The 25,139-nt window shown below is 43.0% G+C and overlaps 2 protein-coding genes across 19 annotated transcripts in view; both read left to right on the top strand.

Annotated features, from left to right (window-relative positions):
* The first annotated feature begins 221 nt into the window (after window positions 1-221).
* Window positions 222-5,297, top strand: LOC110489464 (tumor necrosis factor receptor superfamily member EDAR-like). Its single transcript, XM_090198038.1, has 9 exons — window positions 222-282; window positions 368-481; window positions 645-826; window positions 1,099-1,252; window positions 1,351-1,585; window positions 1,717-1,870; window positions 2,024-2,171; window positions 2,285-2,324; window positions 2,559-5,297. Exons 1-9 carry the CDS (start codon window positions 235-237, stop codon window positions 2,852-2,854), a joined length of 1,371 nt encoding a protein of 456 aa, XP_090054164.1. The 5' UTR covers window positions 222-234; the 3' UTR covers window positions 2,855-5,297.
* Window positions 5,298-5,441: 144 nt separating this feature from the next.
* Window positions 5,442-25,139, top strand: part of LOC110488741 (ensconsin) — a 39,127-nt gene continuing 19,429 nt past the window's right edge. For 7 of the 18 annotated variants that reach the window (XM_090198323.1, XM_090198319.1, XM_090198316.1 and 4 more), the window contains exons 1-7: window positions 5,450-5,578; window positions 19,460-19,582; window positions 21,814-21,894; window positions 22,269-22,432; window positions 23,291-23,399; window positions 24,172-24,261; window positions 25,030-25,137. In XM_090198323.1, coding sequence (XP_090054449.1) covers window positions 5,494-5,578; window positions 19,460-19,582; window positions 21,814-21,894; window positions 22,269-22,432; window positions 23,291-23,399; window positions 24,172-24,261; window positions 25,030-25,137 — 760 coding nt within the window. In that variant the 5' untranslated portion in view covers window positions 5,450-5,493. Of the gene's footprint in view, window positions 5,579-19,459; window positions 19,583-21,813; window positions 21,895-22,268; window positions 22,433-23,290; window positions 23,400-24,171; window positions 24,262-25,029; window positions 25,138-25,139 lie in introns of all 18 variants that reach the window. The other 11 variants (XM_090198321.1, XM_090198320.1, XM_090198317.1 and 8 more) reach the window with 4 other exon arrangements.

Below are 25,139 nucleotides of genomic sequence, written 5' to 3'. Positions count from 1 at the left end.
TGTCACCTACTGGGCATATGGGCATATTCAAAATTCTGAAACGTAATCAATATTGACAGAATTTTTGTGGCGTTTTGCAAAAATATGACTTGGAACCCCTAGAGGGCAGTCTACTCTTTTTGCGAAATGATGGAGAAATTAATGATTTCTTGACTTCTTCAGTTGATTACTATAATAATACTCTCTCATAACACTTTCATGTCTCCCACATTGAGCAGCCCAGACTGCAGGACCATGGAGGGTCTTTCTATGGAGGCCAGTGTTTCTGCAGCTCTGCTGATGGTAGGTCCTTCTAAAGTAGTATGTATGTTGTGTTGTGGGGGAGTTATGCCAATAAGTGTTTTTTGTGGCTTGTGCTTCTCCACAGGCATCCTGTCTGCTGGCACTGTCTGAGCCCAGCTGTAATCAGACCCAGTTTCTGCACTCTAATGGCAGTTGTGTTGACTGTCCTGTCTGTGGACCTGGGGAGCAGCTAACAGACGTAACACATCTGTCTGTCTGTCTGTCTGTCTGTCTGTCTGTCTGTCTGTCTGTCTGTCTGTCTGTCTGTCTGTCTGTCTGTCTGTCTGTCTGTCTGTCTGTTTGTTTGTTTGTTTGTTTGTTTAACTGCCTCTGGCTCTACACCTGTCTGATTCCTGTCCCAGGACTGTGGTTATGGGGATGGGGGAGAGGGCGGCCGCTGTGTGGCGTGTGCAGAGGGGCAGTTCAGTACTGAGACTGGGTTGGCCCCCTGCTGGCAGTGCACTCGTTGTATTCTGCTAAACCGCCAGGAGAGAGCAGTGTGCTCACCCATCAACAATGCCCAGTGTGGCAACTGCCTCCCAGGGTAAGTCCTATATCTATGGGGTGAGTAAAGTGCAGTGCAGACAAAAGGAAACACGTAACATTTCACTTCAGGGGGTTAAGGTTGGACTTGGCTGGTTTACATTTGTGACATATTACTGATTACAATTCCATTGTATTTTATTCCAATAGCGTTCAAGAGAGGCCAAAAACCGCTGTAGTCTTAGAGAGCATGAAGGAAACTTAGGATCAGTCACCATCCCCATGGGCCATGCTGCGTATGTCATTATGTCTGGTGTTTATGTCTGTACTCAGGTATTATAAGCTCAGAAGTAGGAGTGGGGAGGTGGACCTGTCGTGCATGCCCTGTTACAGCCCAACAGGCAAGATCCGGAAAGAGTGTTTACCTTTGCAGTGGAAACACACCTCCACAGCAGGTAAGGTAAACATGAATTTAACAGCCAGCAAATAAATGAATGCTGTTAGCAAACAATTATAACGTCTCTGTAAGCCTTCCACTGGTAGCGCCCATTGATTTTCAAATTATCTTCCTCAGAGTGAGAATTTCATTGGCAATCACTTTTTCCAGGAGAAGTTTCAAAGGAGTTACAGAGAACAGTGAGTAATAGTACATTGACTCTTAAAACTAGTTGTGTAGATGATGGTTATGTGTGTATTGTTCATCTAGTGACGCTGGATACGGTCCAAGTCTCCATGGCTCTTATTGGTTCAGTGACTTCCGCCTCAATCTTCCTACTGCTTCTGTTGCTTTGGGCCTTACTACTGATCATTGAGAGATTCAGTGAGTTTTGCCTTCCCGTTCAAACCATGGCTAAAAATTGTACTCAATCTCCCATTCGTTTTCTGTATTCACACAAGGTGGGAATGGAATGTGGATTATGTGTTTTTTTGTTTTTTTTGTGGGGTGTTCAGAACAGGTTCCAAAGTATTGTCCTGAAGGTCTACATCTTGAAGTAGGCACAGCCTTCCCACGGAATACACTCCTCTCTAACACCACAGAGACTGGAGCGATACCGTCAATTACCCCACCAGAGAGTCCTGGACCAACCCAGGACGCCCACCACAGGTACCTATCCTCCTGGCCAGAGGTTCTGCTTTGGGGAATAACTGTAATCGGGTCAATTGAACAATCTTCTCTGCATTGCTCCATCTACCGGTCATGTTGGCTGGTTGATGAATAGATGTCAAACAATAGAGCCTCTTTCTTTCCACCAATAAGATGCCTAAGCTCACTGAGCCGTGAGGGTGAAGTGCATCCCACCTCTATTGTCATCAATGTCACCACCAACATCAAGCCATCCCTTCAACATGGAGGTGAAGACAGCCCCTGGGAGGGTCAGAGAGGACACTGTCACACACCAGAGGAGGTATTGCATGTGCTTTGTGTTTTCATTTTCTAATGAATAATGATCTATTATAAATGATGAGACACTAGGAAATTCTTATAACTAGTCTAACTCACTCCACTTTTCATTTGTAGATGGAACAAAAACTGTTGGAAATCTGCACAGTTTCTCAAGGTACAGTAGGCTCTCCCATGTCGAACAAGTGATGTTGAGGGTGAGATTGATCAATTCAATCAATTCATGCTCTTGTATTTTCATATGAATATACAACCAAATGTTTTCAGAAACTGATATCAGGTTGAGTTTTTGTGTTTCCACGGTTTGGGTGTTGACTGACAAGTCTCTATTACAGTGCTTACACCAATATTTATGTAATTGACTGACACTGAACTCCTTGTGCTGGTCCAGGTCAGAGTCTGGAGGAGCTAAACTATGACACAGTCCAGGACCTGTCTCTGCTGCTGGACTCAGGGGGCTGTGGCCGGGGCAGCGGGGTGAGAAGGCTGGGCTATTCCCTGGGTGTCACCCCGGAGGTCCTTTCTAACCTCCATGGCTTCCAGGATCTCTTCCAGTACCTGCGCACCTCCACCTACATCCTACTGCCCCAACTGGCCCAGGCCGCCGCCCTCCTGCCCCGCCCTGACGTTGTTGCTAGGATACACAGTGGTCTGGTGGCCAATCACACAGAGATATCCAGGCCCTAGGGACATGTTGCCAATCCCACCTTGGCCTGTGTGACATACAGTGCATTCGGAAATTATTCAGACCCTTGACTTTTTCCACATTTTGTTACGTTACAACCTTATTCTATAATGGACTCAATTGTTTTTTCCCCCTCATCAATCTAAACACAATACCCCATAATGACAAAGCAAAAACAGGCATTTAGATTTTTTCCCAAAAAAACACTAAATTATAATAACTGAAATACATAAATATTCAGGCCCTTTACTCAGTACTTTGTTGAAGCACCTTTGGCAGCAATTACAGCCTCAAGTCTTCTTGGGTTTGACGCTACAAGCTTGGTACACCTGTATTTGGGGAGTTTCTTCCATTCCTCTCTACAGATCCTCTCAAGGTCTGTCAAGTTGGATTGGGAGCGTCGCTGCACAGCTATTTTCAGGTCTCTCCAGACTTGTTCAATCGGGTTCAAGTCCGGGCTCTGGCTGGGCAATTCAAGGATATTCAGAGACTTGTCCCCAAGCCACTCCTGGATTGTCTTGGCTGTGTGCTTAGGGTTGTTGTCATGTTGGAAGGTGAACCTTTGCCCCAGGTCCTGAGGTCGTGGGGCAAAGGTCATGAGCGCTTACGTCTTAAACGTTTTGGAGCAGGTTTTCATCAAGGATCTCTCTGTACTTTGCTCTGTTCGTCTTTCCCTCGATCCTGATTAGTCTCCCAGTCCCTGCCACTGAGAAACATCCCCACAGCGTGATGCTGTGGTGCTCTGTCATTGTGACCATCACCTCCCTGACCAAGGCCCTTCTCCCCCGATTGATCAGTTTTGCCAGGCAACCAGCTCTAGAAAGAGTCTTGGTGATTCCAAACTTCTTACATTTAAGAATGATGTTGACGGTTTTCTTGGGGACCTTCAATGCTGCAGAAATGTTTTGGTACCCTTCCCCAGATCTGTGCCTCGACACAATCTTGTCTCGCTCTACGGACAATTCCTTCGACCTCATGGCTTGGTTTTTGCTTTGACATGCACTGTCAACTGTGGGACCTTATATAGACAGGTGTGTGCCTTTTCTAAATCACGTCCCATTCAATTGAATTTACCACAGGTGGACTCCAATCAAGTTGTAGAAACATCTCAAGGATGATCAATGGAAACAAGATGCACCTGAGCTCAATTTCGAGTCTCATAGCAAAGGGTCTGAATACTTATTTATTTATTTCTAAAAACCTGTTTTTGCTTTGTCATTATTGGGTATTGTGTGTAGATTGATGAATAAGGCTGCAGCGTAACAAAATGTGGAAAAAGTAAAGGGGTCTGAATAATTTCTGAATGTACTCTAACACCATGACATGAAGTCTCAGCATGGTATGTCACACCATGGTTTGAAATTATACTCTTGGATAATGCACTAGTTCTGCAATTCATTGTTAAAAAGAGGGACTGACGGCTTGTTAAATGGTACCAATTATGTCAATGTTGGTTTAATCAAGCGAAACGGAGCAGAACTTGACAGTTTGAAATTTGATTTATTTTGGGCTATAAACTGCTATTGCTTGTACACATTTGGTTAAATTAACCCATTGAATGTATAGCCATTACATATGTAATACCGCTGAACTCCTTTCTGTTGCATAAGACAGTGTGGTATCATTTGTTTGCATAAGGTGTGAATAGTCAGCATTGTAATGTGACCTAGATAGATGACTTTGTCATCCGAATCACAGGATGCAGAGCACAGAGACGTCATCATTAACCATCAAATAGTATGTAAACGGCAGGCTGTGAACCCATGACAATTATACCATTGTGGGGTTTATAGTATCTCATAGGTATACTGGTCCAAAATCTCACTACCACTTCCATTATTTGTGATGGAGTGTTAAATAACATGGGGCTATTCTGTATCATTCAGGGCAGTGTAACTGAACCCACAGTGTCATGTTTCTCCCTGTTTTCCATGTAAAATGAATGAGGGCCCGCTGGCTAAGGCATGTGAGATGGGGTAGGACAGAAGCATTAGTGTTGGATGGAAATAGGGAGAACATGTTGTTTTCTTTATGGGACGGGTTGGTTCACCACTGCAGCAAATCTCCTCAGACACTCCAGCTTTCTCCATAAGGTAAGTCCCCAAGGAAACTTTGTATTTATGCTATGACAGCAATAGATATAATATTTATACAAAACGATATATATTACATGTAAGCTTTATTTGACTAGGCAAGTCAGTTATGAACCAATTCTTATTTACAATGACGGTCTACTCCAGCCAAACCTGGACGACTCCGGGCGAATTGTGCACTGCCCTATGGAACTCCCAATCACGGCCGGATGTGATACATCCTGGATTCAAACCAGGGACTGTGGTGACGCAGCCTGCACTGCGATGCACAGTGCCTTAGACCGTGGCGCCACTCGGGAGGCCTAATATTACTTACCACCTGTGTTCTAATTAAACTTCCATTGGAATAAAACATGCATACATTATCATTCCATTATCTGTGTTCTGAAACGATTTCACCATCAACATGTCAAAATACACGATAAGCAACAGTTGTCTACTGTCAACCATAAATTCTCACGCTAGGTGACGCTATTGCCTATTATCGGCTCGTTCCCTTGTTTTACTTGGATGTCCACGTACCCGCGGATTATGCGCGTCTCTGGGTAATGTGCCATAAAAAAATAGAGAAGGAAAACTTCATAGAAATGGCGGAGGGTGCAACGTCTCTGAAAGAGTTGCGAGCTCAAATGGGTAAGAAATGCACATAGCATAACTAAATATTGATGTACCAAATGTATTTTATTAAGTCGAAATTGCTCTTGGTTGTTTGCCAAGTGACCCTGCTACCGGTAACCTAGCTAATACTCATTTTGAACATGTTCTGTGGCTAGTAAGCCGTAGCTATCCGTTGACAATGTGCTGGGTTGGTTGTCTGATCCCCTTCGGTGCTAGTTTGATAGCTAACGTTATCTGTCAAAGCTACTACTAGCTAGCGGAATGGCTACATCAAAATGATAGTTTACCGGGTCATTTATTTTGCACTGTAATGTGACTTGGCTAGCAATCATAACCACGCCATTATATTTGGTACAGTGTTCGGCATTTTTCAATTAAAGTTTATTTATTGTGAACTGCAATTTAAACACCTAAACTAACAAGAGTTAACGTAGTAGTAGAACGACAACCAATCGTTGGATCCGAAATTGATTTCGTGACGGTTTGACACATCTGCGCGCTGATGTCTGGCGCCATACATTAACTTTTTTTAATTTGATTTTAATTAGATTTGTTAATAAATATTTTACCTAACTAACTTATTTGGCCATTTAACATAGTTGGCAGATTTGTGTATACACTTAGCTAGCCAGCCTCAAGTGTTTACTTTCTGACTAACGTCATGCCCATCTTTGACTCCCAAGTCCTACCGTTTACTAGTACGCTAACTTTAGATACCTAGCCATTTTGTATGAAAAGTAGCAAACGGTGGTTTCTGGCTGGCTAACTAACTAGTTTACTAGCTAACGTTAGGTAGATATCTCGGCTAATAAGATTGATTCTGGGAAGGCCAGCAAGTGATACTTTTTCAAATTACATTAGCAGGGTAGCTGAGCAAAGAGTTAACGTTAGTTAGCTAACCATATTTATTTGTCTAGGCAGCAGTTTTCCTACTTGGCTGTATGTAACTGTCAGCTAACTTTAGCTAGCTAACGTTACAACATCAATTGTCTTGGCCTGTTAGCTAGCTAGCATTCAAGCAGTGAACATTATCTCAAAGTAAAAAATATCTCAGTCTACTGTACTAACCTTGTTTACATGTGACAGATTCTAAGGTGTTCATCCATAAAATTAGTATTTCATTCAAGTTTTATATGTCCATTCAATAGAGAATTGCAATAATCCAAACCCTATGACTACCATATGGTTCAAAAGTTAGTGCCTTGCGAAAGTATTCGGCCACCTTGAACTTTGCGACCTTTTGCCACATTTCAGGCTTCAAACATAAATATATAAAACTGTATTTTTTTGTGAAGAATCAACAACAAGTGGGACACAATCATGAAGTGGAACGACATTTATTGGATATTTCAAACTTTTTTTAACAAATCAAAAACTGAAAAATTGGGCGTGCAAAATTATTCAGCCCCTTTACTTTCAGTGCAGCAAACTCTCTCCAGAAGTTCAGTGAGGATCTCTGAATGATCCAATGTTGACCTAAATGACTAATGATGATAAATACAATCCACCTGTGTGTAATCAAGTCTCCGTATAAATGCACCTGCACTGTGATAGTCTCAGAGGTCCGTTAAAAGCGCAGAGAGCATCATGAAGAACAAGGAACACACCAGGCAGGTCCGAGATACTGTTGTGAAGAAGTTTAAAGCCGGATTTGGATACAAAAAGATTTCCCAAGCTTTAAACATCCCAAGGAGCACTGTGCAAGCGATAATATTGAAATGGAAGGAGTATCAGACCACTGCAAATCTACCAACACCTGGCCGTCCGTCTAAACTTTCAGCTCATACAAGGAGAAGACTGATCAGAGATGCAGCCAAGAGGCCCATGATCACTCTGGATGAACTGCAGAGATCTACAGCTGAGGTGGGAGACTCTGTCCATAGGACAACAATCAGTCGTATATTGCACAAATCTGGCCTTTATGGAAGAGTGGCAAGAAAGCCATTTCTTAAAGATATCCATAAAAAGTGTTTAAAGTTTGCGACAAGCCACCTGGGAGACACACCAAACATGTGGTAGAAGGTGCTCTGGTCAGATGAAACCAAAATTGAACTTTTTGGCAACAATGCAAAACGTTATGTTTGGCGTAAAAGCGACACAGCTGAACACACCATCCCCACTGTCAAACATGGTGGCAGCATCATGGTTTGGGCCTGCTTTTCTTCAGCAGGGACAGGGAAGATGGTTAAAATTGATGGGAAGATGGATGGAGCCAAATACAGGACCATTCTGGAAGAAAACCTGATGGAGTCTGCAAAAGACCTGAGACTGGGACGGAGATTTGACTTCCAACAAGACAATGATCCAAAACATAAAGCAAAATCTACAATGGAATGGTTCAAAAATAAACATATCCAGGTGTTAGAATGGCCAAGTCAAAGTCCAGACCTGAATCCAATCGAATCTGTGGAAAGAACTGAAAACTGCTGTTCACAAATGCTCTCCATCCAACCTCACTGAGCTCGAGCTGTTTTGCAAGGAGGAATGGGAGAAAATGTCAGTCTCTCGATGTGCAAAACTGATACAGACATACCCCAAGCGACTTACAGCTGTAATTGCAGCAAAAGGTGGCACTACAAAGTATTAACTTAAGGGGGCTGAATAATTTTGCACACCCAATTTTTCAGTTTTTGATTTGTTAAAGTTTGAAATATCCAATAAATGTCGTTCCACTTCATGATTGTGTCCCACTTGTTGTTGATTCTTCACAAAAAAATACAGTTTTATATCTTTGTTTGAAGCCTGAAATGTGGCAAAAGGTCGCAAAGTTCAAGGGGGCCGAATACTTTCGCAAGGCACTGTAGATGAGTGACTCTGAAAGTTTAGCATGATTAAAGTGACTAGACTAGTGTAATCATGTCCATGGTCAAAAATTGTTTTGACAAGGTAGCTAGCTAGCTACATAACTTCTAAAGTGGTTTTGCACCGAGTTCCACACAGGCAATGAACAACAAGCCCACATAGCTGCTGATGGAGGATAAGACTGTCCAGTTACAGCTAGTTTTCATGGATGTAGTCAGTGATAAAGGGTTGTTTCTTGAGTGGTTGAAAATTGCTGTATAAACCAACACCTTTTCTGTCTTTTACTCTATAACGGTAGTAATTTTATATACACACAGTTCCTTTCAATGTCCCTCGTCCATTACTTTTCTCTTTTGCGGGGCCACTTCCTGAGTGGCAGCCAAGTGCTCACTGGGTCTACGTCAAGGTCTGAATGCCCAGTTTGTTTTGACTCAAGCTGTAAGATTTGGCTGAAATGCTAGTGTTCTCTCCCCCCCCCCCCAACATAACATGGATTGGGTGTGCATTTTTCCTTGTGGAGAAGGGGTTTCTGAAAGTAGACCATAACTTTTCCTCATCCAGTTTCCCATTCACTATTTTCACTCTGAAAGTTATATCCACACTGATTTTCGTGGAAGTATGTTCCAGTAAAATGCAATCTAGACTAGAGGGTGATGAGGGGATGTTTGAAAATCCCAACTGCACTGACTTTGTAGAGGTTCCCTCAACATTTGGACATAGGAAGGCTAACAAAATAATGGCTGGAATCTAGTCCAGCCTTAAAATCTCCACAAGAATGTGAGCTTGTGTATCAAACTGGGCATTCAGACCTTGAGTGCAGATCAGATGCCTGGGACTCAAATCCCAGCAAGGATATCTGAATCCTGGGCTGCAGAATCAAAAGCGTGATCAATATTTCTGAATCGCTGTGATTGAATCAAAGGAGGAAATTGACAAGCCTTATTTGGTGCAGTCGCTTGTAGCAGTGAAACGGCTAGGAGTAGATCCTGTCATCTCTGCCTTCTGCAGGAGGTTAACCCTGAGTTGAGGTCATGACCCGCTAGCCAGTGAGATGGCAGAGCCCCAGTCAAGAACACAGTTTGGTTCCTCACCAGGCATTACAGCACAGAGAGAAACGTGCCCCCAGGCAGGTCAACTCTTTTTATAGGGTGAATAAGAACTGATTGTGTTGCAGTTAACGATCATGGATGTGCATACTCATGCAAAAGGCCCTCTCCTTTCGGCACAGTGGAAAGATTTGAGAAGCAAATGTAGACTACATTATTTGAATAAGAGGCCAGTCCATCGCCCAATCATTTTGACGGTATAGAGTAGTAAATGACACACTAAAAAGGAAAGATGGGCCTAGTTCATAGATTTGGCTTTGAATCAGTGGACTGTATAAGCATTGAGCCTACTAGCCTATCCACTCAATTGCACTTGTTGGCCCACCATGAGTGATGTTGATGAAATGTGATGCATGTCCACACCTGGGACAGTCCTTGTGTGCACCCTAAGGATCCAAGCTCTGGTCAGGGCATTCTCTCATTAGCCAGTGAGAATGGTGTACGACCTGCTGACGTATCATCATCCCGGTGGCTCTGGAAATAGCCCAGGCTTAGCTCTTGAGTGAATGTGTCCCCAGTTGTCCTGGACAAGATCTGCTGTCTGTGTGTGCGCACCCTCATCACAGTTGTGCCCGGTGAATGCTGTCATTGTTAGACCGTGTGGACACATTACACTCCAGGCATCTGCAGTACTGCACTTTCTGCCAACCAAGTAACACCCAGCCTGTTACTGCTTCAGCCGGGTCCTGGAGAGAGAGAGCGAGAGGGAGCGCGAGTGTTGGAACAACTTCACTGACCCACTGAACTTACTCTTGTCGTCTGACTGGTATGTGTGTGGTGGGTGGTGCTTTGAACAGGAGGCACCAGTGCAACGGTCAGTCAGCATGGGTCTTCTTTAGCAGTGAACCAATGTTCTCAGTTTATTGTGATGAATACAGGGGTTATGAATAGAGGTCGACCGATTATGATTTTTCAACGCCGATAGCGATTATTGGGAGGACCAAAACAGCCGATACCAATTTAATCGGCCGATTTAAATAAATAAAAATAGTGTATTTGTAATAATGACAATTGCAACAATACTGAATTAACACTTATTTTAACTTAATATAATACATCAATAAAATAAATTTTGCCTCAAGTAAATAATGAAACCTGTTCAATTTGGTTTAAATAGTGTTGGGAGAAGAACGTAAAAGTGCAATATGTGTTAACGTTTCAGTTCCTTGCTCAGAACATGAGAACATATAAAAGCTGGTGGTTCCTTTTATCATGAGTCTTCAATATTCCCAGGTAAGAAGTTTTAGGTTGTAGTTATTATAGGACTATTTCCCTCTATACCATTTGTATTTCTTTAACCTTTGACTATTGGATGTTCTTATAGGCACTTTAGTATTGCCAGTGTAACAGTATAGCTTCCGTCCCTCTCCTCGCTCCTCCCTGGGATCGAACCAGCAACACAACGACAACAGCCACCACATCGAAGCAGCGTTACCCATGCAGAGCAAGGGGAACCACTACTAGAAGGCTCAGAACGAGTGAAGTTTGAAACGCTATTAGCGCGCACTAACTAGCCAGCCATTTCACTTCGGTTACACCAGTCTCATCTCGGGAGTTGATAGGTTTGAAGTCATAAACAGCGCAATGCTTGACGCACAACGAAGAGCTGCTGGCAAAACGCACGAAAGTGCTGTTTGAAAGAATGTTGCCTACCACCGCTCAGTCAGATACTTAGATACTTGTATGCTCAGTCAGATTATATGCAACACAGGACACGCTAGATAATATATAGTAATATCATCAACCATGTGTAGTTAACTAGTGATTATGATTGATTGTTTTTTATAAGAAGTTTAATGCTAACTAACAACTTACCTTGGCTTACTGCATTTGCGTAACAGGCAGTCTCCTTGTGGAGTGCAACGAGAGAGAGGCAGGTTGTTATTGTGTTGGACTACTTAACTGTAAGGTTACAAGATTGGATCCCCCGAGCTGACAAGGTGAAAATCTGTCGTTCTGCCCCTGAACGAGGCAGTTAATACACCGTTCCTAGGCCGTCATTGAAAATAAGAATGTGCTCTTAACTGACTTGCCTAGTTAAATAAAGGTGTTTTAAAAAAAAAAAACGGCAAATCGGTGCCCAAAAATACCAATTTCCGATTATGAAAACTTGAAATCGGCCCTAATTAATCGGCCATTCCGATTTAATCGGTTTACCTCTAGTTATAAAGTCGGGTGGATATATGAGTACCCTTATGCCCCATACTGTTATACAAGTGTGCATTACCCATAGTGCTTTGAAGTTAGGCATTTGCTGGTTGGATACTGGTGGTTTTGGCCATCTGAACATAACTGCAGCTGCATGTTAGTGCAGGCTGGCCTGCTTCCTGTTTATGACCATTGACTGGCCTCTTCCAAGACAGGAGCCCCGTGGAGAGTGGTCTCTTACTGCTGCCCCTAACAGCTCTGCCTGGGGGATGTTTCCTAGCCTAGCTAGCCTAAACCAACAGATGGGTTAGCTGACAATGTCAAATTATGTGCATGCTACAATGGGGAAGAAGTCTATATTGTTGTGATTTTGGATGGACAGATAGCAACAATGACAAAACTGCCATGTGGGGAATTGTAAGTGACTTGTTTAATCTTGTTCTTGATACCATGGCTTTTTTGAGGTATTTTGACAGATTTCATGTCAATGCTATTATGTCAAAAAAAAAGCTTGCTAGCTAACCAACAACGGTCACCTACAATGTATTTTAAAGACAAGTGATCATTGTGCAAATGTGTTTGTCTCCAATGTTTATTGAAAATATAATGGTTTACATGTCAACAATCTAACCCAACCTTGTATGATTTTGCCCAATAGTTGTGCATGTGTCGGTTTTGTTGCTAAACAACCAACCCGTTTATAGCCAGTCTATTTACTATGTTGCGTGTGATTTATAGAGAGCTCTGTTCAAAGCTGTTCCTGTACTATATCCTAACTGCCTAATAGGATAAGTTATGTACTACAGACTAATCGGTTAAGGAGTTTCCCCCTATCGCAGCAATGTGGCGCCTCCGCAGCTAGCAAGCATATGCTATATAAAATGGAATGTCCTCTATGGTCTGATGCAGGACAAAGTAGGTTATGTTTTCAAAGGATAGTGTTTTAGTTGTGGACATAGGCTAGGCAGGCAAATCTGTTGTCTATCCTAATGGTTTTCCATAATACATTCACACAGTCACGATTGACTTCTGGTTTAAAAAACACTACCCACGTTCTTGCCCGGCTTTGTGCTGCGTCAGTCTGTCTGATTTTCTGCAGCCAGCCCATTCAGGTCTAATGTATGCTTATCGATGCAAATCTCCATAGTGATGGAGAGATGGATGCAGGTGCCCTCTTCCTCCCCTTGTCAGCTCTTCTCTGTGTGCACAAGGACACAGGGTTCTATGTTGACCTTTTTACAAGGATGACGTGTGCACCTAAGTTGAAACAGTTAGGTGCACGCAGAAATGTAGAATCCTTCCTTTCTCTAGCCGCACTGGTGCTCCTACATTTTAAAATGGTCGCACTGTAGAGCCCTGGGACACCTGGCTCTTTCAGTTCTACATTACGTTGACATATATGGAGAGAGACCTGGATCAATGCATAGTTTAAGACTATTGGCTTTGAATAATGTATGGTATCAACATTCTCAAGGGGTAGTAGTAGGGTTAATGGGTATGGACTGGAGCATAGGTGGGTGTAACCAGGGACTCAGTCATTAATGTTGGCATGGTGAACTGTTATTTGCGTCCATTGTAATGGAGCGTGCCCAATATTTGCCCACTGCAATCCTTTTTTTGAGTGGATAGAAGGATGGTGACTGACTCGGTCTCCTTTTTCACATTCTGTAATGATATCCTCAGCCTGCTCTTTACTGTGTCTGCTAGGGCAGGCTACACCAAGTCCTAATCACGCTATCACACAAGCAGGTGATCATTAAGGCTGTTTCACTAATACATTACTGAGATATTGCTGCAGCTTTGTTTACCGTGTTAGGTTTGTCCTCTTGACTAGCTCCTATTGAGCTACTCTGTAAAGACCAATGGCTAAAGATGTACATCTATTCCAGTAATATTGGGAGTGGAGGAGCATTATTTTGGGGAAATAGAAAAAGTCCCCATGATTTAACTTCTAAGTGGTCCGTCTGTGAAAGTTAGGAAATCATGTAGGAACGTGTCATAGCTACATAATTCTCGTCTCTGGTGATGGGGTACCACACACATCACATTTTATAACACTTTTAAACAATTACCTGAATTCCAGATCGCCAAATCAGCCAATAGCTGGTATGGGCATAGTTGTCTAGAACACATCCATCCATTTTATATTGTCATGACAAAGTATATATTTAGCTTAGATGTGCTTAATCTAAACAGTGTACCAAATAATTGAACTACGTTTCTCTAAGAACCATGTCGCAAAGCTCTGTCTGTGGGAAACAAAGATGTAACAGAAAGGAGATGGGTAACCCATTGGGCAATATATGGAAAATCGCCCCAACAAACTGACTGTCAACTCATCACATTCACCTAATGCTGTTGCTAAGCTAATTGTCACGCAATCCCTTCTGAAAGTCAGGATATGAGTCTATTTTGCAATGTTGTACTTGTTCATGAAATGCATGCCAAAGTTTGGTTTTTGAGCTAGCACCCAATTGATTCCCATTCACTCCTTGGAGGAGGGCTCTCCTTGTCCCAGAATGCACCGCGCATCCCATTGACGATGCATGGGCAACGTACACAATGGGTGTTAATACAATTCTAATGGAGTTTCCCATCTCCTCAAAAGTAACTCTGTGGGAAAGAAATGTGCTCTAGGCAGAGATGAAATGCAAGTTGAACTCGGTGAGAGACTTTTAAATTGATAGTGCAGTTTAGCTGATTTTTACAGTAGGTAGCTACTTCACATGTTTTGACTTGGGTATTATTGTGTGTAGCTATGTTTTCTAGCTAGCCAGCCCAGAGAGCATTGCATTGTGGGTTTTGTAGTAGACTTGAGCTGCAATAGATTTCCAAAAACGATTTTCACATGTTTCTACCAATCATGCTATAATGCCAAAATGAAACATTTTGTTAACAAAAATTGTTTTCAATATAACACTAACACTGTTAATCATAGGAATTAGTGGTTCGGGGTGAATTATCCCTTAATATTTTTTCAGTTCTCTTTGGCACTGCGCTTGGAATTAGTGTGAATTGAGGATTTGGTCCACAGTGAGCGAGATATAAACCCTTGTCTGGTCTCTCAAGCTCTACTCTGCCTCGCTCAGCAACAGTTGCCATGCGACAGAGCTGCCTAAGCCTTGGCAGGGCGAGAAGGACACCAGATGAATAGTGTCGTAAGAGTCACTTTAAGCCTAAATTCATTTTGTGGATGATTCATAAATATCTGCACAGACTTGGATTATATATTTTCTCCCCTATTTGGTACACCCAAGAGCTGTGTATTTGTTAAGGTTAATCTATAAGCACATCGACTTGGTATTGGTACCCCTGCTATATACTTAATTTATCGTTACTCATTGTGTATCTATTATGACTGTGTTTTTACTTCATATTTGTCTTTTCTCTCTGCATTGTTAGGATGGGCCCATAAGTAAGCATTTCAGTGTTAGTCCAGACTTGTTTCGTAAACAACATGTGGCGGGGGGAATTGAGTTGAGGAGAGGAAAAGTAAACTGACCTCCACTTCCTGTGGGATTAGCAGCAGACATTCATTCATCCATGATGACCTGCATGAAAAATATTGATACTGTTTCAGGGCTCAACAGTAATGCTTGTTCTCTTGTCAGTGTCAAGTAAAAAATATAAAGTTGGACAAGAAGAGTATAGATACAAAGGGATACTTTATCTACTTCTGAGTCAGATGAACTCGTGGATACCATTTTTATGCCTCTGTGTCCAGTATGAAGGAAGTTAGAGGTAGTTTCACGAGCCAATACTAACTAGAGTTAGTGCAATGTATTGGTATCTGCTAGCAAATGGTATCCACAAGTTCATCTGACTCTGGGGAAGTAGATAAAGGGCCTCATTGCCAAAATCCCGAAGTATCCCTTTAAGTTGTCCAAATGGACAAGTTTCAATAAATAACACCGCAATATCAAATAATTAATCTGCTCAGAATTGGATCAGAGAGGCCAACATTGAAAATAATATTCAAATGAATAAAAAAAAGCCTACATGTCAGTGTATGTGATATGCATGTTGACTACAGCCTCGTGTCCAAACTGATGCTGACTCGAGGGATGGGCCAGAAAATGTTGCCAAACAGACTTTAAATTACAGAAATATTGGCTAAATGTCAGTCATGTTTGACAAGTATAATGAATGATAACTAACATTAACGTCTATGGGTTTGATTCTGTCGCCATACTCGGCACAGTTCATTCAGATCAAGTTGTCACAAGATCAGAGAGTGAAGGACAGTGCCTGTTGCACATCGCCAAACCTTGAATCTGAGCGGAGGTGGTCCGCATTTTGAAACTATTTAACCATAAACTTAATTGTTTAAAACCTGGCTGTTTTTGCCATTTTATGAACCATGTCTTACCTTGTTTCAAAGTAGACTAGCCAGAAAACAACCTGGAAATGTTGAGGGAATGCTTTTAGAAACACCTCATGCCTTTGAAACTAGCATTTCTCTTATGTTCTATTTTTCAAATCAACATTATTTTATTGTCCAGTAGCCAAAGGCACAATCCTACTCATATTAGTAACCCATGCTAGTTGCTGCATCTTTAGAGCTCCCCCTTTTTCTTAATTTCTAACTTATATTTTCAGCTCTGTCACATGAAACTGCTCGCTAGTGCGGTGCACTTTTGATAAGTGTTTTTGGCTAATTGCATTTTGGAACCTTCACGTGTAGCCTACAGCCATGTACACATTTCTGAGCTTATAATATGAAGAAATACAACTTCATCAACATTTTAATCTAAACTGTCTGATCTGTTGCATCAGCCTCATCGCTTTTGAAAATGTTTTGATGTGCAGTAGTTGTATACCTTTTGGATCTGTCGTCCCTGTACCTAGCATCGAACATGGTGGCGATACAGTACAGAGGCTCAGAATTCCACCGAATCGCTTGTTTACAGCCTCTTGTAGAGTACTTTTGAAAGTTTTAACCCCACGGTATGTGTCGACAGTTTTGACAGAGGGTATCACGTCTGCTGCAGACGCAGTTGAGCTTATTTTTCGAGTCGGTTGTTTGACTGGAGCTAGGAGTGTTCATGTTTAAAAAAATGTTCTCCAATGCCATTAAAATGGCAGCAGCGGTATGAGAACCAGCACATCTTTGAACATGCAATACGGCTTTCCTTAGTACGAAATCCTCGTCGACTCACTGTGCGGTCAGACTCAGCATGCTCATGGGGCTGACATCGCTGGTCCAAATGTCAGTTGTGAAGCTAATAGCAGTGATACCCATAACAAGTAGCTACACACTACCAAGTATGGTACACACTACCAAGTATGCGTTACAACAATACTATGTAACTCCGGTAGTGCAACATCTGTAAAATAGCGCATACTTGGTAGTGTGTACCGGTGCTCGACAAGTCGGTGCAAGCCAACATCATCCACGACAGGGAGCGGTTGATTTTCAAGGGCAATGAATTCCATTATCTTGGAGTTAATGGATTTCGCCTTTGAGTTGTCTCGCTTAAATGTTCTTACTCTTTCAAATGACTGCTCGACTTGAACATGTTTAGTTGTTGGAAGTGTACGCTTAGTATTTTTCTGCTTTTGTTCTGTGTAGTGCTGTATTTTCCATGGCGCCACTACTTCATCTACCTACGTTATATAGGTTTGCGCGTCAGCTTGGACATCAGTTTTGCACATTGGCGTTAAACTACACATCGGGCCGATGTCTGCTTTTTTTTAAGCTAAATTCCGATGTGCTTACTGATTTTTATATCGTGCATCCCTAGGATTTGGGCCCATCTGGGAGCAAAATTATAGCCTTTGCTTCCGACTCATTAAAGAAAAAAATATTTGAGGTGAGTAATCGCTGTTTTGATATCCAGAAGCTCTTTTCGGTCATAAGAGACATTCGCAACAACATTATGTACAAAATAAGTTACAAGAAATGCGAAAAAGCACACAAAATGGCACAATTGGTTAGGAGCCCATAAAACGGCAGCCATCCCCCTCCGGCGTCATTCTGTTGAATATTTTTTCTTTTTTTGTCCTATTGACTACATCCTATTGCTCTGTGAAGAGCAATGGCTAAAGATACACATCTATTCCAGTAATATTGGGAGTGGAGGAGCATTGAACTTTGAGCTTCATTGTCTGTCACTATTTGAGGTGTTCTCTCCAGAACCACAGTGATATGGGCTAATGAAATGCTAAAGGGATGTAACATAGTCCTCTTCTATAGTCCCCTTTATGTTCCTGATTGAGTTTCCACTCGCTTATAACCTGCCTTTGTTTTGTGTTCATATCCGGCTGAATTGTTTTTTTTTCTCCTGCAGATTCTCTTCCTCCACATGAGATTTTCTGTAATATGCACTCCCGGTCATCCCACTCAGCAGAAAACAACAGTATGAAACAAAGCATTGCAGTGAACACAGTGTACTGTCAGTGTCACTTCTTGTAAGGAGAGCCATTGAGAGCTCCCCTATTGTCACCTAGTGTCTCAATGCAGACAGGTAGGGAGAGCCAGAGGTGCTGTGGGATGTAAGGATCACGGTTCCTTTCTGTTGCACTGACATTATTGTTTGCATGTGACATCATAAAGAGCAGTGAGAGGGGACCGGTTTTGTGTTGACTTTGTTCTCCAACAGCCTGAAAGGGACTCTTTTGCGGTGTCCTTTCCTGTATTCTTCCCTTCACAATCTCTAATCTAACCAGATAGAGCATCACCGAAGCAGCAGTTGAAAATTCCAACCTGTCCTTCCACTTATCAGTGGTGGTCATGAAGGACAGGAGTCAGGAGGCTATTTCAGACTATTGGCTTGAGCATGATCAGCAGCCAGAGTGCTATCACATGACGACCCCTCTGTCAGCAGTCTCACAATGCTCCTGACACAGCGGTGTAATGTACTTAAATACAAGTATTTCAAAGTGCTACTTAATAAGGAGTTTTTTGGGGTATCTGTACTTTACTTCACTACATTCCTAAAGAAAAGAATGTAAAGAATTGACCTAAATCCTTAGCGGGACAGAAAATGGTCCAGTTCTCACACTTATCAAGAGAACATCCCTGGTCATCCCTACTACCGCTGATCTGGCGGACTCACTAAACTCAAACGCTTTGTTTGTAAATGATATCTGAGTTTTGAAGTGTGTCGCTGGCTATCCGTAAATTTAAAAAAGCAAGAAAATGCTATCTGGTTTGCTTGAGTCATTTTCTATTAAGTTATCTTTTTACTTTTATGACAATTGGGTAATTTTTCTTCCACTGACACGCGCGCACACACCTTTTCACGTACTGGGGACGAGGAAAGGGCTGCTACCAGGGCTCAGAGCTGTTGATCACGTTCTTTCCACTCCCCCCTGCCGGCCTAGTGCTTATTATAGAGGCCCCTATAGCAATAGGTTACAACTTTGAATGGAGCCATTTTGGCCATGCTGAGTGGGGCTCTCTGATGTGCCCTATGGAGGTCTAGGCCTCAATGTTTTTTAGTCATTTGCCCAAGTCTGAAACCAACATTTTAACCCTTACCCCTACACTAAAGTGTTCCTCATCTGATCCTTTAAAATCCAGGGATGTCTGCATAGGGTGGTCACTTGAATGCTGGGAACTGGGTGTTTCGAGAGACTGAGAGCCCAGTGGACAGCAGCCTGGCTGACCGTTGATGAGAGGGGGCAGGGGGAGGCTGAATAGCTGGATTGTTCTGTAGCTTTAATTCCTCGATCTCTCTAGAACATGCATTCCTATGGAGGACAAACAAAGCACAGAGAGCCACCTGCTCTAGACTGCTCAGCAGCTCGTTATTTCAAAGGCATTTTCATTTCATCATGCTATTCTAGACAGCGTGACCTGACTTTCTCTCTCTCTCCCTCTGTCGTGTGTCTTTAGCTGCATCTGCGCAGGCGCAGGCAGAGGAGCGGCGCAGCCTAGCAGGGAACAGCCCAGTACCTGCATCCCCTGCAACAGCAAACACACCACCCAACACCACTGCAGCGAAGTCTCCCCGGCCAGGTAACAAAATATCCCCAGCCTGCTGCATCTGCATTGTCACACACACAAACAAACAAACAGGGTACATTCATATGCATATATTATGCATACCTATAGCCTAGGCCTACACAAACGTATACACACCCACCACCAGAACAGCTCGTATGTCTCTCCCATAGCCTCTGCCAGAGTTCCAGTGTGGAGGCTTAGCTAATGTTTGTCATTAACCATGTGGTAAACATGACGATGGCTCAGTAGTCATAAATTAAGCCTACCTTTAATTCGTTGCCAAGTAGCCACAGGCTTTTATTTATACAGTGCCTTGCGAAAGTATTCGGCCCCCTTGAACTTTGCGACCTTTTGCCACATTTCAGGCTTCAAACATAAAGATATAAAACTGAATTATTTTGTGAAGAATCAACAACAAGTGGGACACAATCATGAAGTGGAACGACATTTATTGGATATTTCAAACTTTTTTAACAAATCAAAAACTGAAAAATTGGGCGTGCAAAATTATTCAGCCCCTTTACTTTCAGTGCAGCAAACTCTCTCCAGAAGTTCAGTGAGGATCTCTGAATGATCCAATGTTGACCTAAATGACTAATGATGATAAATACAATCCACTTGTGTGTAATCAAGTCTCCGTATAAATGCACCTGCACTGTGATAGTCTCAGAGGTCCGTTAAAAGCGCAGAGAGCATCATGAAGAACAAGGAACACACCAGGCAGGTCCGAGATACTGTTGTGAAGAAGTTTAAAGCCGGATTTGGATACAAAAAGATTTCCCAAGCTTTAAACATCCCAATGAGCACTGTGCAAGCGGTAATATTGAAATGGAAGGAGTATCAGACCACTGCACATCTACCAAGACCTGGCCGTCCCTCTAAACTTTCAGCTCATACAAGGAGAAGACTGATCAGAGATGCAGCCAATAGGCCCATGATCACTCTGGATGAACTGCAGAGATCTACAGCTGAGGTGGGAGACTCTGTCCATAGGACAACAATCAGTCGTATAATGCACAAATCTGGCCTTTATGGAAGAGTGGCAAGAAGAAAGCCATTTCTTAAAGATATCCATAAAAAGTGTTGTTTAAAGTTTGCCACAAGCCACCTGGGAGACACACCAAACATGTGGAAGAAGGTGCTCTGGTCAGATGAAACCAAAATTGAACTTTTTGGCAACAATGCAAAACGTTATGTTTGGTGTAAAAGCAACACAGCTCATCACACTGAACACACCATCCCCACTGTCAAACATGGTGGTGGCAGCATCATGGTTTGGGCCTGCTTTTCTTCAGCAGGGACAGGGAAGATGGTTAAAATTGATGGGAAGATGGATGGAGCCAAATACAGGACCATTCTGGAAGAAAACCTGATGGAGTCTGCAAAAGACCTGAGACTGGGACGGAGATTTGTCTTCCAACAAGACAATGATCCAAAACATAAAGCAAAATCTACAATGGAATGGTTCAAAAATAAACATATCCAGGTGTTAGAATGGCCAAGTCAAAGTCCAGACCTGAATCCAATCGAGAATCTGTGGAAAGAACTGAAAACTGCTGTTCACAAATGCTCTCCATCCAACCTCACTGAGCTCGAGCTGTTTTGCAAGGAGGAATGGGAAAAAATGTCAGTCTCTCGATGTGCAAAACTGATACAGACATACCCCAAGCGACTTACAGCTGTAATTGCAGCAAAAGGTGGCACTACAAAGTATTAACTTAAGGGGGCTGAATAATTTTGCACGCCCAATTTTTCTGTTTTTAATTTGTTAAAGTTTGAAATATCCAATAAATGTCGTTCCACTTCATGATTGTGTCCCACTAAAAAAATACAGTTTTTTATCTTTGTTTGAAGCCTGAAATGTGGCAAAAGGTCGCAAAGTTCAAGGGGGCCGAATACTTTCGCAAGGCACTGTACATATTCCTTATCTCATACAGGCTTTTTAACTACAAATCTCATTGTCTGTTACCTGGGTTATAATGAGTGACACTTATCACTCACACGTCACACCGCCATGTCGTTGTGGCTTAATGCCGCATAAACAGTGCTGTCAACTGTTGCAGTAATAAGGTGATGACTCAAAGGGTATTATTGTCATTCATGATGAGCACATCTGCCTGTCAGGTGATTAACTCACGGTGACCCTGCAGCACATCATAATCCACCACTGATTTTCTGCCCATGCCCACACTATTTCCACTGCATGTGTGTACACACTTATCTGCATCTCTGTGTGCATGCAGTCATTGATGGTGCTGCACTAAGGATAGACGACCGGCTTCGGGTGGCAAAAGAGAGACGAGAGGAGGCCGATAGGCAGCAAGGTAAGAGCTCAGTCTGAATGGTGGGTCCATTTCTATGGGTTGGTCATAATCCATCAACACGTTCTACTAGCTATTAGCTAAGGTCTCAGGAGTCCAGCCTGTACACCATTCTCTTTAATGGGCCCAGCCTCTGACCCTGACCATTTCATTACTTATCTACTCATTGGATTAGCAACATACACAAGTGTATACATTAAAGTTCCTGTTGAGACAGGAAATACCTTCTATATAGTGGGACTTTACTGGGAGATTTAATTGGGTGATTTTTGACCACTGGGCTGGTCACAAAGTAAACAAACCAATGTGTTTTCCCTTTTTCTCTTCACACTGCGCGTGCATATATGCCACACCTAAACACACACATGCCTATCCAGCTGCGAAGGACTCTCAGATCCTGGAGAGAGAGCGTAAGGCCAAGCTGCAGGTGGAGCGTCAGATGGAGGAGCGCCAGAAGAAGCTGGACGAGCAGCGCAGGAAGGAGGAGCAGAGACGCTCGGCTGTGGAGGAGAAAAGGAAGCAGAAACAGGAGGAAGAGAAGGTGCGGGTCCCGGGGGTCCTCCAACACCAGGGTGGCGCTACAGATACAACTCTTGTTTTGTAGACTATTTGTGTAGTCAATGGCGTAAATGTGTGCACTAAACTGGAGCATGTCGATATCCATAGTAAGCGAAAATAATGTATTTGAATTGGGACGGGTGAACTGCAGTGACTAATCATATGTGCAGCTATCACGAGTTGACTATTTTCACTGCTCAGGTTCATGGGATTTTCTGGTGTAGCCTAATTGGCAGAGTTAATGCTATGTCTCTGTTAGAGCATGAGTGAACAACTTCAGGAAAGGATGCATACTTTGTTAGTGTTACGAATGAAACCATCTCCTGTTTTTGCTACTTTTAATGGGCGTCTGCTGCAGGAAACTCATTCCCTCAGTGTTCTTATTCCAGCTTGATTGGCACTAGTGACCTGTTGCTTTGCACCACTGCTAAGCAGACAAATGCAACTCTACCACCCCAGAACAATGTAGTGTTGGTATAACATATGAAAGACTAAATCGTTTAAAACATATTACAGGGATATTAATCTTTGCTTCAAAGTAGAGCAGACAATTTGGCTTTATCTAACGTTGTCATCACCCCCTCTTGTTTCACTATGATCATATTGTAGTGAACTGTTATTGTCAGACTGAAAACAGCATTTCTCTTTGAGTTACCGACTCACCTCATTCTGGGACGTAGGCTCATATTGTCATCATTATCCCTTTGACCCTGTTTATTTGGGTTTGGGAGACCCAGAGTATTACTTTGTCATGTGAATGACTTTGCATTCCTCCACCCCCCCCCCCCCCCCCCTCCTTTCCCCCTCTCTCCCCTTCTCTCTCTCCCTCTGTGTGCTGCAGGAGCACTATGAGGCGGTGATGCGGCGGACCCTGGAGCGCAGCCAGAGAGTGGAGCAGAGGCAGAAGAGGTGGTCTTGGGGAGGACTCTCAGAATCAGACAACCGATCCGGTAAGGAATCCTCCTCCATACCATTCCACTCTGCTCTATACCATATGGATAGGACTGCTAAGTGTATAGGACTCAAGCATGTGTGTAAGGATTTATGGTTTCCTATTTGTCTGACAGCGGATGCTGAAAAGCACAGGTCGGTTAAAACTTGCTGACTCATCCTCAGTGACTGGCTCGTTATTGGTTTGCTGTCAGCTGTAGTTATGTTGATTAGGCATCGGTATATGTTCTGCGTACGTCCAAGGCTCGCTTAACAACATTTCTCAACATTTTCTATGTTTTTCTTTTGAAGTCTGAATGCCTCTAGTTTAATGACGCATACTCTTAATATGCAGTGAGCGATAGCATAGCTGCTATATAATATCTCAATCTGTTTTTCTTTAATTTATTGTTCATAATCATATAGGGGCTGTATCCCAGACACAGATTAAGCCTAGTCCTGGACATATAGTGTAATCCAAGAGAATCTCCATTTGAAAGCGCTTAGTCGAGGATTTGGCTTAATCTGTGTAAGGGAATCCGGACCATACTTCATAAAAGCAATGTTCATATTATAGGTCAAAAAAAGATGCTTGTTATCAGGTCATTTGACCCATATGTGGTCTTATCATGTGAGCTTGTTTCCTAGCAGCTGTGTTGTGGGCGCTGACTGTCAGAGATGGAAATCTACTGATTGTTGTCAGCCAGCCCTTTTCCTCCTCCTCACTGCCCCTGTGGGCGGTATGTGTCTGCTCCTGTCTCCCCGCTGAGAGACTCTCTCCCCCCCCCACAGGAGACCCTGACGCAGGTGCTGCCTCTCCAGTAGCTATAGTAATCTCACCCGCGTCTCCAGAAAAGCCCCCCAGGACACAACAAAGTGCAGGTTAAACTGGTTGACACCTGTACTGTACCCACAGCAAAGCAGCATGGACTGGCACTGTTATGTTAACCACCAGCCCTTATCTTACTCACTCCCTCACTAATATCTTCCTGGTTCTCCCAGGGATGGGTTGATTTTGCTTATATGCACATGTCTAGGATCAGCTTATCCTGACATTAACCATTAGTGGGGAAAATGCAAGGCTGACCTTAGATCACCATGTATGGGCAACTTCACTGTCACTTCTGTCCCACAAGCCTGTGGACTTCCTCTTTTTCTTTACTCTCTCACTCACTTTGAAGCACTTCCAGATGAGGTGTCACATGTAGGCTCCGCTCTCTGAGCAGCACTGCTGTTGACTGTTTAACACGTGCCAACTAATGTTGATTTCTTGACTGTTCACCTGTGGTATCTATTCTGTGGATTTTTTTTCTGGCTTTTCAACTCTTATCACTAACTGCTGTGCCTGCCTATAAACTGGAATGGCTTTGGTCTGCTACTTGTTCTGTTATCAAAATGTATTATATTCAGTAGTGCCTTAGTTCAATGTTTGTTTTGTACATGGACCCCACCGGTGTAGTATGCCCTAGAATTGAGACTAAATGAGTGTTGAATGTTGGTTGCAGGTCATTAGGACCCTGCAGAACCCTGTCCTCCACCCCCCCCCCCCCCCCCCCCCCTCTATGTCCTTTCCCCTTCTCCCAGTCTCCCATTGGTCAGTCTCCTGTATAACCCCCTCCCTCCCTGTCTGTCTCTCCCTCCACCCCTTAGTTGACAAGCGCTCCACTTCCACCATGAACCTGAAACAGCTGTCTGAGGCTGGCATCAACAAGCGCCTGTCCTCCTCCTCCGCCACCCTCATCAACTCTCCCGACAAAAGT

This window comes from Oncorhynchus mykiss, chromosome 14, assembly GCF_057628025.1.
Source record: "Oncorhynchus mykiss isolate SJ-2025 chromosome 14, ASM5762802v1, whole genome shotgun sequence".
In the NCBI taxonomy this organism is placed as follows: domain Eukaryota; kingdom Metazoa; phylum Chordata; class Actinopteri; order Salmoniformes; family Salmonidae; genus Oncorhynchus; species Oncorhynchus mykiss.
Note: the sequence above shows the minus strand (reverse complement) of the source record. Positions and strands in the feature narration are given on the sequence as shown.

Excerpts from the sequence above, each read along its gene's own strand:
- LOC110489464 (XM_090198038.1), top strand. The coding sequence starts at position 235 with ATGGAGGGTCTTTCTATGGAGGCCAGTGTTTCTGCAGCTCTGCTGATG. Across the intron at positions 283-367 it reads TTTCTGCAGCTCTGCTGATG|GCATCCTGTCTGCTGGCACT; the intron begins GTAGGTCCTTCT and ends GCTTCTCCACAG. Across the intron at positions 1,253-1,350 it reads TGAATTTAACAGCCAGCAAA|CATTGGCAATCACTTTTTCC; the intron begins TAAATGAATGCT and ends GAGTGAGAATTT.